General features: G+C 39.4%; 1 protein-coding gene across 1 annotated transcript in view; it reads right to left on the reverse strand.

Moving 5' to 3' along the window:
- The window catches only part of cntnap5a (contactin associated protein family member 5a), a 149,791-nt gene extending 141,248 nt beyond the window's left edge, over positions 1-8,543 (reverse strand). The window contains exon 1 of the mRNA XM_014985252.2: positions 8,094-8,543. Within this exon, the coding sequence (XP_014840738.2) occupies positions 8,094-8,511 (418 nt within the window). The 5' untranslated portion in view covers positions 8,512-8,543. The remainder of the gene's footprint in view (positions 1-8,093) is intronic.
- Between the last annotated feature and the right edge of the window lie 4,392 nt (positions 8,544-12,935).

The following is a 12,935-nucleotide window of genomic DNA, read 5'->3' on the forward strand; positions in this document are numbered from 1 at the left end:
CACATGAATAAAACTGGCCTTCTCAATTCCCCGTCCTGCATCGAACTGCCGCAAAAAAATGAATGTGACTTCATGGGTCGCTGGTACTTTACTGAACTCATTTATGAAAGTGTTAATGGGTTTCAAACCCTTTAGCACCTTTTATTACTGAGAGGAGATTGTGTCGTTTATCAGGGTCGAGGAAAATTATATTTTGGTATTTTTAAAACAGAATCGTAGGACTCAGTGTTTCTAGATGTGTTCTAGAAAACGTTTTAGCTTCTGCCATATTCTAAATGATATAGCAAATGATGTATTTGCTATCTTATTCCCATGTAGATAATCTGCTGTTTGTTAAGTACTACTAATTATCAAATTATCTATCTGATAATTTGATATCTATAGATAATATGTTATCTTAGCAAATTATCTATTCCTGGAAAAAAATAGGTGTGGACTTCATATTGATTTCAGCAGTAAATAATTTATGTCACCTGAACTTCCAAATTATTGCCACAAAAATAGTGATTTAGATTTTGTTAGGATTTTATATGAAAGACCATCACTAGGTAGAATACTATTGTTAAACGAAGAAAAAAAAAAAGATCAATATCTGAAAAGTGTGGCATGCATGTATACTAAATCATAGCTGAAGGTAATTTGGCTAAGGTCTCTACCAGCTTTGCACAAGCAGAGAACGAGTTCATATCCCTAAATATTTGCATTCGACCAAGACTTTTGCTTAATGGGAAATGCGGCAATCAAACCAAACCCTATGATAAGTGCTTAGAAGTTTTTTTTTTTGCTTGTTTGTTTTTTGCTTATTTCTTCTGGTATTTTAGGGATTTATCTCAAATAATGAATTCCAAGGGTTTTTACGGTTAAAAGTTTAGGTGCCAACTGTGCTTTTCCCTCTTGACATTCAGATGGTGAATTGAACAGAGCTCTGTGAGAAGTTCAAGGTTTAGGATATTGTCTTATGACCTACAGTAACCCTGCTCTAAACATTTTCTTGTGCGAGCGATGACGCTTTTATAGCTGACGTGTGCATTGATGAGGTATTCACCAAAAAGACAGTTTTGGATCTAAATGTTAGTAGATGCAAAACTTCCTCCACTACACACTGTTGAGTGAAAGTTGTCGAGATGCATGACCAGCATGCGACACAAATGCACAGTCCTGGGGACTGGAAGATTGGTGCTTCCAGTTCAATGCATATACGCCCATCTTTGCTATACTAATAATCATCTTTATTTATAATTCCCTTTATATCTCCGATTGAAATCTCAAAGGGCTCATTCACACACTGACGACAGAAAGCTACCGGATTATAGCTACAGCTGCCCTGGGCAGGCAGACAGAAGTCCGGCTGCCATTTTGCATCAGCTCTTCTAACCAACACCAGCAGGCGAAGGAGGTGGAGGGTTTTGCCCCCAGGGACACAAACAATGAGGGCAGACTGACCGGGAATCAAACCAGCGATCCAGTGGAGGGTGAACCCCTACCACCGTCACCACTGTCTTATTCGTGTAGCGTCTATACACCACTCCTACTGATGTATGAACAACTATGTAAAACAAATAAACAATAGATGCTTAGCCAGGCAAGCAAAGTCTGTCGACCTACAAGAGATGCTGTAGTACAAACATGAGTTCTGCTTTGTAATATGTTATAGCAAAAAATATGATAGACAAAGGATCAACTTTCTGTTTTTTATTCTATGGAGAACTTGGAGTACTGCTGGTGCTTATCCTACAGAAAGACATCATGGTGGATCACACTGTCCCCAGGTTTCCATCTCAAAAGTTTGAGCCTATGGTAAATAAATGATAATAACTTTGTATTTTTAGAAGTTGACATAATCCTACCAGAAGAGACCGGATGCATAAAGTATTCATTAGAGGGGGTGGGCTCATGTTTATGCAACCTTGCACCTTTTTATTTGTTCACATTCCACCTTAAACAGATTTGCTTGGGGGGTTTCAGCTGAATTGTATAACATAAATTGCACATTAAATGTCCATCCAAAATACCACTATAGAAGCACTGCATGCTTTAACTGGTTCGGCCCGGGAATCAAACCCAGGACTGCTGCACCGAGGCCTCACGGCCACCGTACGTCCTGCAGCCACTCCGCCTGCTGAGCCCCGCGGCGCTCCACTGCCTGGGTATTTTAATCTATATTCAAACATGATTTTCAAGCTCATCAGCAAACAGTTCATCAAATGGGATTAACAAAATCAGCAGCCACTATTTGAACATAAAATCAAAATTAAAACTCTGAAAGAAGGCTCCCATTAATAGCTGCTCCTACTTCCTGCTGGCACCATAAAAAGCAGCCTGGGTTGTGAAGAGCAAATCAACATCATGCAAGCTTAGTCTATCTCATTAAACACACTAATCAATGCTCACACAATACTGCGACAAACCCCAAGCGTGACAGAATTTCTATGATGATGTAATACATCCCGATATCGCTCTCTCTGAGAAGCACCAAAACCTTCTTTGAAAAATAATTCCACAAAAAGACAATTGAAGAATGGGTGAGGAGTGAAGAGACAGCTCTGATCCTTACAGGCCTGAACTGCAGGGAGGACTGAGTGGCACTGGGGCATCGTGTGCAGATGTTTTCTGCCTCCGAACAGTCCTGGACTCGCTGTGGTCCTGGAACTGGAAAGTGTGATGGGGTAGATCCAAAACAGAGCCTGCACTGGTTTTAGTCTAGAGACTGATGAAAGAACCACAGTTCTCCATCCAGTTGTCTCAGTAATATTCAGTACAAAACAATAGCAGCAGGGTCATTAAAGGCCTCGGAAGCAGCTGTGCAGAACTCAATACATTTGAAAGAAAAGCACTTTTACCCCCTGCAGTACATAATCACTTCTTATTATTGTTGCGGCTGCTGGAGAGCACCTCACGGTTTGCTGTTGTCAAGAAGCATTTCAACAGTGGCTAATAAGGTTGGATTGTACGGTCATTATGCAATGATTCAAAGGAAAGTGTTATTCTGATTTAATTGTAAATAACTCTTTTCGTGCCATTGGAGAAACCGTGCCGATGCAGCACCAATTAACTCCTGCTGCAGACTGACCCATTGAGCACTAAAATCCGACGACAGACCCGTCACCATCTCATAAAAAAGTCAAAGGGCTGTCCTCAGAGAGGAAATGGCTGCCACCGTCTGAGCCTCCCAACAGAGCAGCTGTGACACCGCTTCTATCGCCTCCTTCTTTCTCCCAGCGGTAAATATGAGAGCAGCACTTTGACCTCCAGGAGTATCTCCGCGTCTCATCGCAGCACTGTATGTCAAGCCTGATCACTGCCAACATTTGAGAAGCACATGACTGTCAAGGATGAAGAATGTAGCTGTCAGCTCAGCTGTGCTCCTCACCTGAAAATGACCAGCTTAAACACTGATGTCACACCCACCATATAGTTCAGGGAGGCAAACAGATCAAACGGTGGCACGCCTCTGGTGGATTTACTGCTGCTAGCCCCTTTTACCTTTTAACGTGACATGAAAGGGCAGCAATGTAAGTTGAGTCAATTCTCCTTCATTCCTAAGCATTCACTGTTATCACTGAGAAAACTCAGCTCAACATGTTAGTCTGGTTAATGGGGATAGAAGTAAATGACATATTAAAAATATAAATATATGAGTTAAAAGGGAAGCTAATGCTCAAATGCTCATAGACCAGTGGTCCCCAACCTTCTTATCACCGCGGACCGGTCAAGGCTTGGCAATTTTACTATGGCCCGGGGAGGTTCAAGGGGGTCACATGACACAATCTTCAATTTTTTGCCCCAATTTTCCCCTTATGACAATCTTATAGCGTTCCGAGTTCTAAGATTGTCGCTGCTATAATCCTAACCGATCATCCTGCAGTGTGTGGTGTGCTACGCAGAATGTCAGACCGTTCCAGTCTAAAATCGGACATATTCAACTTGTTGGATTGTCTCTTGGCCCTTTTATCAGCCTGTGGGGTTTTCCCTGACTGGGAGCGAGAACTCAGCCTGTTGAATGTGACAGGTAGCCAATTCAGAAAGTGCGGTGACGGAAGCACGGAGGGAAATCCCAAACAGCTTATATTGCACAACTGAGAGTCTGGTTTAGTGCATAGTGCAGCAAATAGAGCGGCTGTTTCTGCAGTATTTTATCCAACATCTTTACTTTTTGTTTCGTCTTTTATCTCTTAAAATGAGTCCACAAACTACCACTATCACTACATCGTCATCCGCTATGTGGGAGTTTTACTGGATTTTCTTCTGGAATCGCGATTTTCGTGACTGGAATCGGTTCAAAAATTGGAGACACGAACCGATCGAACCTGTTGTACTTTTATCAGCTCTGTGGTCACAGAGGTTTGGAGAATCGGCCGACAATCCTTAAATCTTGCCGTCTAAACCAGACTTCAGACTCACAAGCTCTACTCGTCTCCTCTCGACCACTGCCCAAACGGTCTCTGACTCTGGTCGCTATGGTAACGTTTACATATCCCTTCAAAATAAGATACAGATGCGGCACAAAAACGAGCATTTTACTATTGTGAAAATTTTAACTGAAAAATGTTACGTAAAAATTCACTTGTTTTCTTTATTCTTGTAAACACTCAGCCAAAAAGTGACTTTGTCGCAGCAAAGCTGATTACGTTTTCTCCAGTTCAATCACATTTAACCACACAGTCCATATGTATTATTTGTCCTGCAAGCTGCTACTTCAGAAGGTAAGTACCTTTCACAAAAACATAATGCAACAAGCCAATATTGTGTTTAAATTGTCATGGATTATAATCAGAAAGATGATTATAATATCTAAATGAAAGGTAAAAGCCTATTGTATCAATTATGATACAAAACAAATCCAAACGATGTTTCAAATTTCAGTTATTTGTATTGATGAAACCATGCAAAACGGAGAATATTTTGATGACTATATTTAGTATCATTCTTTACAGAGTTAATCTGTCTAAACATATTCAAAATTTCAACTCAATCCAGTTTATTTTATCTAATATGGTAATAATTTTTCTGTGGTATTTTACATTGATTTGTGTACATATCAGGTCTGATCACTGCTGAGCCAACATTTGATGACTGTCAAGGACAAAGACAGTCACGACTAGAATATATTATATTCTGTAATTCAAAGCAGTCCAATTGTTTCAATTGTTTACAACTTCAGCCTTGAAAACCCAAAGCAACAACCCAACATGTTGGTTTCACAAACATGTCTATAAGCATGTGACCATGTTGACGTTTCTTATCATACCAATCATGCTCATATGCAGAAAAGTGGTTGACAGACAGTTTTTAGAGATGAAATTCACCCCAACATTAAAACATAAAAGTCTAAAACATGACATAAAAGAATTGTAATAATACTGAAAAACTGAAATAACCTTCACTTCACTGATTATTCGAATAATGGCATCTATGGCATTTATTGTGCTATTGATGCAAATAGGAAGATAGAATAAACATTCCCTGCTCCTTGCTGGTTTCAAACTGTGTTACTATAACACTAACAGGGAGCATCCCTTCAGCATGATGCTGCCACTGCCATATTTTTTTTAATCAATCTGCTTGCAAGTTCAGATTTAGTCAATAAAAAAATTATGCTTTGCAGTTGAAAACTGCTTATTTTTGGTAAGCTTGTGTTGTGGTGTCTACCATGTTGCACCACCCTGTTCGTAGGACATGCCAGGTTCTACATAGCTAAAACATGGATATCATGACATGTCCATCTCCCATGCACTGTTTTCCTGTCATTGCATACTGACAACCCATCATGAGACCTTTACTGTTTCCAGTCCATCTCTAGAGCCACTCCCCAAACTCCTCTACAGCTTCCATCAGTACTCCAGCTGATAGAAAATAGCACTCTGTTCAATCATAAACACATGACTTTGATCAAGAACTCAGACAGGGAATGATTACCTGACTAGTGAACATGGAACTGGTCCCAGAGCAACCCCACCATTACACTGGTACAAGGCTCAACAATGCAACAAATGTATTGATGGTGAAACAATAAAATTCTAGTTTAGAGCAGGGACCAAAAATGAAATGACATGTTTGGCATTGGAATGCATGTTTCTTTCAAATGCATTAAGCATATCTTGGATGCTCCAGATTACACGAGGTTTTAGGCACAGTGGGTCTCTGAGAAAGGACAAGTTCTGACAGGATTTGTTGTGAATGGTTGTAATAAGCTTAGGCCTGTCCCAACAACAAATTTTGCTGGATGATAATTTGTTATTGCGCCAAACGATAGTACTGTTGTTTTAAGACCATTTTGAAGTAATATAATAGTAAGTGGTAAAATAATGCAAGAACACATTCTCAAATATGAATAAACCTTCAGCTCTAGTAAACATTTAACGCTGGAACTGGAAGACATTTTAAATATCAGAGATAAATAAACAAAACAACAGAAACAGCAAAATGAAATGGACAGTAGACAAAACTGTCCTTCAAAAACTGGGCTGGATGAAACCAAAGCAGACTGAAGTCATCCAGTTTATGATAGAAAGGGAGGAAAAAAATATTCAGCTTGTTTTAATTAATCATGTGATTAATTGATTTATTAATCATTGTGACAAGCCCAAATAAACCACGTAAAAGTAAAATATAAAAAACAAGTGAAATTTAAGACAAAATCTGAGAATACTCCAGACAACAAAGTGGTATTTGTGTTTAAATAAATAACTCAGCACAGGACTAGAAATATGTTTGTTCCACTAACCGAAGTGGAACTTTTGGTCCATATTTGACCAGGACTTGTGAACATGCTGCTTTGAGCAGTGATCCTGTGGTGGAAAAATAAAAAATAAAAATGTACTCTTGATTTTGAGTCTGGAAATGTTGGATGTTAAGATACTGTCCAAAGCAACACCCCAAATATAATATAAACATGGTTCTCATCTCTGCTGACTGTTTTCCACTCAGCCGCCTCGCTGGATCGGACGATCCAAAGCTGGACGTTGTAATTTCCACGTGATGTGGCTGCGGGCAACACAATGTCTTATTTTATATTTAAGCCGACACTCACTCTCATCACAGCCTCCTAGAAACGTCTTGTAGACGCACACACCCCAACATTTTTAGAACATGTTCAATACGCTGCTGTCTTAAAAAAAATGTAAAAAATAACATCTGTCAGGACAACATTGTGTGATTCTGCTAACCAGCTGATGTTGATGCTGCATTTACCACTTTGAAAAAACGGTCTAGGTGTGGCTGACTGTCAAACTAAAAGTTTGAGCTTAGTTTCCCCCTTGCTGTTAAATCAAGGCATTCTTTGATTTAACAGTAAAAATAAAGGAAAAAAGCTGACAAAGCCTCAGAAGTCTGGTTTTAAAAGGGAATGAAATTTTGAAAGATGACTACTTTGTGTGACTTCAAGTTTCTAAAGGTTTGTGTTCCTTTAGCTATAAGACCAGCTCAATAAAAATAATTTAAAAAAAAAAAAAAACACACCTACTTATCAACAAGAACTCATCACCTAAATATGATCCTAAATGTATTTCCAACAATAACTGCAAATTAGCAACAGAAACATACCAATTAAACATGCAAGTAGCCAGAGCAGGGACTGGAGCTTACTAAAAATAATAATAATAATAATAATAATAATAATAATAATAATAATAATAATAATAATAATAATAATAATGCATCTGTTTGTTTTCAACATGTTAAATTCGCGTCCTCAGCAGGACAACACAGCGCAGACAGGCCTTAGCGCAGTTCAACAGCCCGCCAGCCCGTGTTGGGTGAGTATTCAGCGGGCTGTCTGGAGACGATGCTCTCACGAAGCCGAACCTCGGCAGAACATCCAGCTGCTGCGGCCACTCGGCACTTTGCTCAGCCCAGAGAGCAGCAAGCGGCGGAACAGAATGAAACCTGTTTGCTTGACCTTCATCCACTCGCGACTGCTCATCAACTTTTTTTTTTTTTTTTTTTCACATGTTACAACAAAAAACTAGAGATGACAACCAGCAGCATCAGCCACGGTCACCGGCGCCCCCTCCAGCCGGGCGTGAAGCCCCGCCAGCGGCAGCATCGGCAGCTTCCAGCCGCGGAGCCGCGGCGCTGACAGGTGCCATACTCACAGTGAGACGCGGCTGATGCTCCACCGAGGACACTCGCAGTGCATAGAAGGACCGCAGGAAACAGAACATCCATCTTCCCAGGCTGTGCTGCGCCGTTATCTATCCGAGAATCCGCACACAGGGTCCTGCTTGTTCCTCCAGCTCGGAGGGACGGTGGGAGTCTGGTGTGGAGAAGCAGACCTCTCCCACGATGGCACGCCCTCCCTCCTCCCTGTGAGGTACAGCCCACCTCCCGCTCCCTCCCCCCGTCTGTGTCTGTTTCAGGGTTTATTGGCAGAACAAGGGGACCGGGCTGCCCAATCATTGCTGCTGTAAAAACAGAACAACGGCAAAGATCCACAGAGAACGGCAGCGCTTCCTCCCGAGGCTGCGAATTAAGAAAACCCATCAGGAGAGAGGAGACTGGGTGTGACAGCATTCATCCTGACACGCAGCACCTTAAAGTCGGGTTCTTTCTTAATTCTCCGGGCTTTATTTAAAGATCAAACATAGTCGAACCATTTCTGGCTGTGGTTTTGACACTTGAATGGATGAGGAAAAAGGTCAGCTGAACTGCTCAGATGTGGATCTGTTTTTTGCAGTCTGATCAAATGTTAAGAAGAAACTGATTTTAAAACTTCAGCACATTTCATGGCACATAGTTTGTCCTGTATGCCACACCGCCAACTCAAAGTTTACCATTTTAAAACTTCTGAAACTGCTGCTTAAGGCACAATGTGGTTTATTCGTCTTCAACAAGTATACTTTTGCGGTAAACAAAAACTATTTTTTTCAGAAAGTGAAGATTTTTCTTCTTTGCCTCTGTTAGTTCTCTGACTTTGTTCCTTCTTTTCTTGTGACCTGTCACATCTGACCCATTCAGATTGTTTTAGTCATTAGGTTTTAATGACTAAAACTTTTGATTTTTCTGACAATTAATCGAGTTATACTGGTAAGTAAGTACTGGCAGTATTAATATTGGATGTAGCAAATATTCTAGTTTTTTAAATATGACTATCCTGCAGCTTATCTGACAGACCTGTTTTATTATTTGACAGTGATTTTATTTTGAAGTACATGAATGCAACCTATTTAGTTTGTTTTGGGCTGGAAAAACAGAAACATACAGGCTCCCCTGCTTTCAACCAAATACATTATTAATACCACAAAAACGGAAGCAAAACGATTTACTACCATTGCTAACCTCCAACTTTTTCAGTGACTTTCAGGTCTTAATTATGGGTTGTAACTATGGCAACATGTCACAACAGAAGCAAAATGTGGGACAGGACCTTTGGTATTTTTGGAAAAAAGCCACTTTTTACAAAAGGCACATTTTCAGTAAGCTGCTGCCGACAGCTGAGAAAACCTGTTACTGTCAACTTAGTCCTGTCAGGACCCAGTCTGGCAAAAATAATGACTATGCAAAAGGCTTTTTAGCCAGAAATATCCTTGCTGCAAATAAGACATTGTAACAAGCAATACAACAGCAATAAATGCATATCAATATCAGCATTTATGAGCTGAGAAAAAAAAGTGCTATTCCTCTTATGTCTGTATTTAAGGCTCAAAATACAAATAAATACAAAACACAAATGTATCTTTGTATTTAAATGTAACGTCTGGTCCCATCCAGCTACTGAATGCTTATTTCACCAAGCTGAATGGAAATCACTTTTTGTTTGTAGATATATGGATAAAGGTAAAAACCTGCAAGCTATTTCATAAGACCCATGAGAGATACATGTATCTGAATATGAGTAAATGTTCACATATTTGGCAATAATATTAGAACAGCAAAAGTAAAATCATGAAAAAAGCATTTTGAGGCCTAAAATCTGACTCGTACTGAGGGTTTTTCCTGTTTTGTTTTTTTGTTTGTTTTTTTGTTTGTTTGTTTGTTTGTTTGTTTGTTTGTTTGTTTGTTTGTTTTTTTGGGGAGCACCACCGGCATCATTAAAAAACAGACTCCATCTGACAAATCTGACAACACAGTTATGACTTGTGAATTATACATAGTGACCTGATTCTGTGAGGAAAGTTGTACAATTCTTAATTAAAAATACATATCCTTTTGCTTTAGATGCTGCATCCACCCATTTTCATTTCACCTTTGGTTTCAACATCATCTCCTTTTGCAATAAATCAACATAATAGGCATGTAGATTTAATTCTTGCTTCAAAATCTTCTCGGACAACATATATATATATATATATATATATATATATATATATATATATATATATATATATATATATATATATATATATATATATATACACACATATTTCGGGCAGGTATACAACGCTGGAGAGCAAAAAGACTAATCATTTGCATGTCATTCATAGCCGCGTTAACTCAGTGAAACTTAGAAATGTAGATATTGATGATCCACAGCAAAGTTAACTGTATTCGCCAAGCTACGACTCGTTGCCATAGCAACTGACAACAATGCCACTTCATGTTTTAGGATGTAACACCAAAAAACATTCAAGAATTTATTTTGCACACAGAACAGAATACTCAGTATGTTGTTGTAGTATGTTTTAGGCTTAATGTTTAATTAATAAATAATTGCTGTGGTAGATTAGCTACCGCTTCTACTTTACTGAATTATTTAGACATACAAACTGTAGCCCACAAAACGCATATTTCATTAAAAAACATCTTATTGCTGTCTTACCTTTATGTATAAATGAAATCCATGCACCGCTAATTCTGCACAAAAATATTCGTTCATCCAAAGCCAAGTCTATCCTCGGCATGTCTTTTCTACTCGTTTAAGAATCGTCAAACTGTCTCGAAGCAAAACTTTCAGCTCCGGTGTTGGTCTTCTTTTAGTTATTATCTCCTGCTTCAAATGAAAATCCACTTTAGAAAATAGTTAAAGTGTAGAAATGTAGTCTTTTATGTTGACGTCTGAAGAGATGAGAAAACAAATATATCGCTGTACTTTACTTATTTACTGTATGGCTAGCTCCATTGCTAGCTTCATGGCTAGCTCGCTGACTCTTACTCTGCAGTTGTGGAGTCACAATATCTGGGATCATGAGCGCCCCCTGCCATGAGGCAAGAGAACTGCCTGCCTCCCCTGGAGTCTGTTTTCTGCCGTTTCTGATCGCTCCTCCTCACACAAAACACGATACACACACAGTTGGTGACAAAAAACACTATACATTATATACATAAGCTAAATTATGGAAAATCAGTCCATATATTAAATGTTTCTTAGCCATTTTATTGCTGACGTACAAACAGGACGAACATGCTCTCATAGAATGGCAGCCAGGGCAGTTATCGAGAGGTTCCGCAATCCCAGGTGAGGCTCAGCTCGCTGCTGCCTCACCGGCTTCGCTTCTGAGCATTTGAATGGGAAAATGCGAAAATCCAGCGATTTTGAAGAAAAAATCATCAGAATTGGTTAAGCTACGTAAAAAATAGATACTTTATAGTACAAACCACAGGGTAAAAATTGCAATATAGATGGTTTAATTGTTGAGGCAAGTTTTAGTGATTGGCAGTAACTTGGAGGTAGAGGAGTGATTCCATCACTGACTGAATAGAGGTATGTGTCTGAGTCAGTGTTGTCCAACATGTCAAAAGGAGAGCATTTTGACATGTAGTTGAAATAAAAAGAACAATACATAGCGGAAACCAGAAATTTTTATCACATAAATAACATATTTTAGGTTTTCTTCAACAACCCTCACCACAGTTTGCTGGAGTTTTGTCCCATTCCTGTCACATCAGGTGGACAGGGGTCAGATTTGTAGTTGGCCTCGCTCACACACGCCTTTTCACCTGTGGTCACAGATTTTCTATGGATTGAGATCACATCCCAAAAACAATAACTTTTGTTTTTGGAGCTAATTCTTTTAAAACCTTATTCTTTTAAGCTGGTTTCTTATAACTGGGTGGCACATTTATGGACATTGCCCGATTGGACAACCCATCAGTCTTTCTCAATACTGTCTTGGAATGTTGTGATGAGCCATTATTTGCAAATTTCCCCCATTTTACTTCAGATCCAATGCTGGTCATTATGGCCAAGTTTTAGTTTAGGATATGTTTTCAAATATTAAGTGCGTTGGGAAACAGTGATCAGGCTTTTCATGTTGCGTTTGTGGAAATGGTGTCTTTCTAGTTGAATGCCTTTCCAGCTGCCTTTCCAAACAGGATTCATTTCTCTGTATATTGAGTATCCCTTCAGCCAGCCTCTTTACAAGGTTTTCTGCTTCCAGGGGTTGATATGCACCAACACATTCTCATCTCTGGGACGCAGAACCTGTCTCCTCACTGAAGGCAGTGGGCGTTAGACCTTCCCATCCTGCTTTAACACATTCACATGGCACCTTCATCCATCTGTTCCATACAGTGAACTGGACTTGCGGAGGTCTTCCTGCCATCTAGACTGATATTTTTTTACTTTTTTTTTTCTCTTGATGTCACTAAAGAAAGCAGTGCTTTTGAGATTTTGTCTCAAACTACATTCACAGGTGTGCTTCCATTTAAATCAGATACTTTTATGGAAATTCTGGATGGTAAGTGAACCGAAACAACACATTTTCAAGGGGTGATATTGTGTGTTTAGCAGGTACATAGAGCCATTTTATAGTATAACCAAGTAACCATTGTTACGTGGTTATATGATTACTGATGGTAACATATATGTTACGTATATCAAATATGACTTTGTAATTTAACACCTTGAAATTGGACCTTTGTCTATTTAAAAACTCCTGCTCTTTCTGAAACTCCGCCTTCAGGACGTCATCACAACATGGCTCCTCTATTAACCCTTTAACAACATTTTTACCAGCGTTGCTCTGAGAAGTAGCTCAGTGACTCTCATTTCCACCAAG

The sequence above is a fragment of the Poecilia mexicana genome, unplaced genomic scaffold (genome assembly GCF_051168715.1).
Source record: "Poecilia mexicana isolate PSO_F unplaced genomic scaffold, ASM5116871v1 scaffold_2, whole genome shotgun sequence".
In the NCBI taxonomy this organism is placed as follows: Eukaryota; Metazoa; Chordata; class Actinopteri; order Cyprinodontiformes; family Poeciliidae; genus Poecilia; species Poecilia mexicana.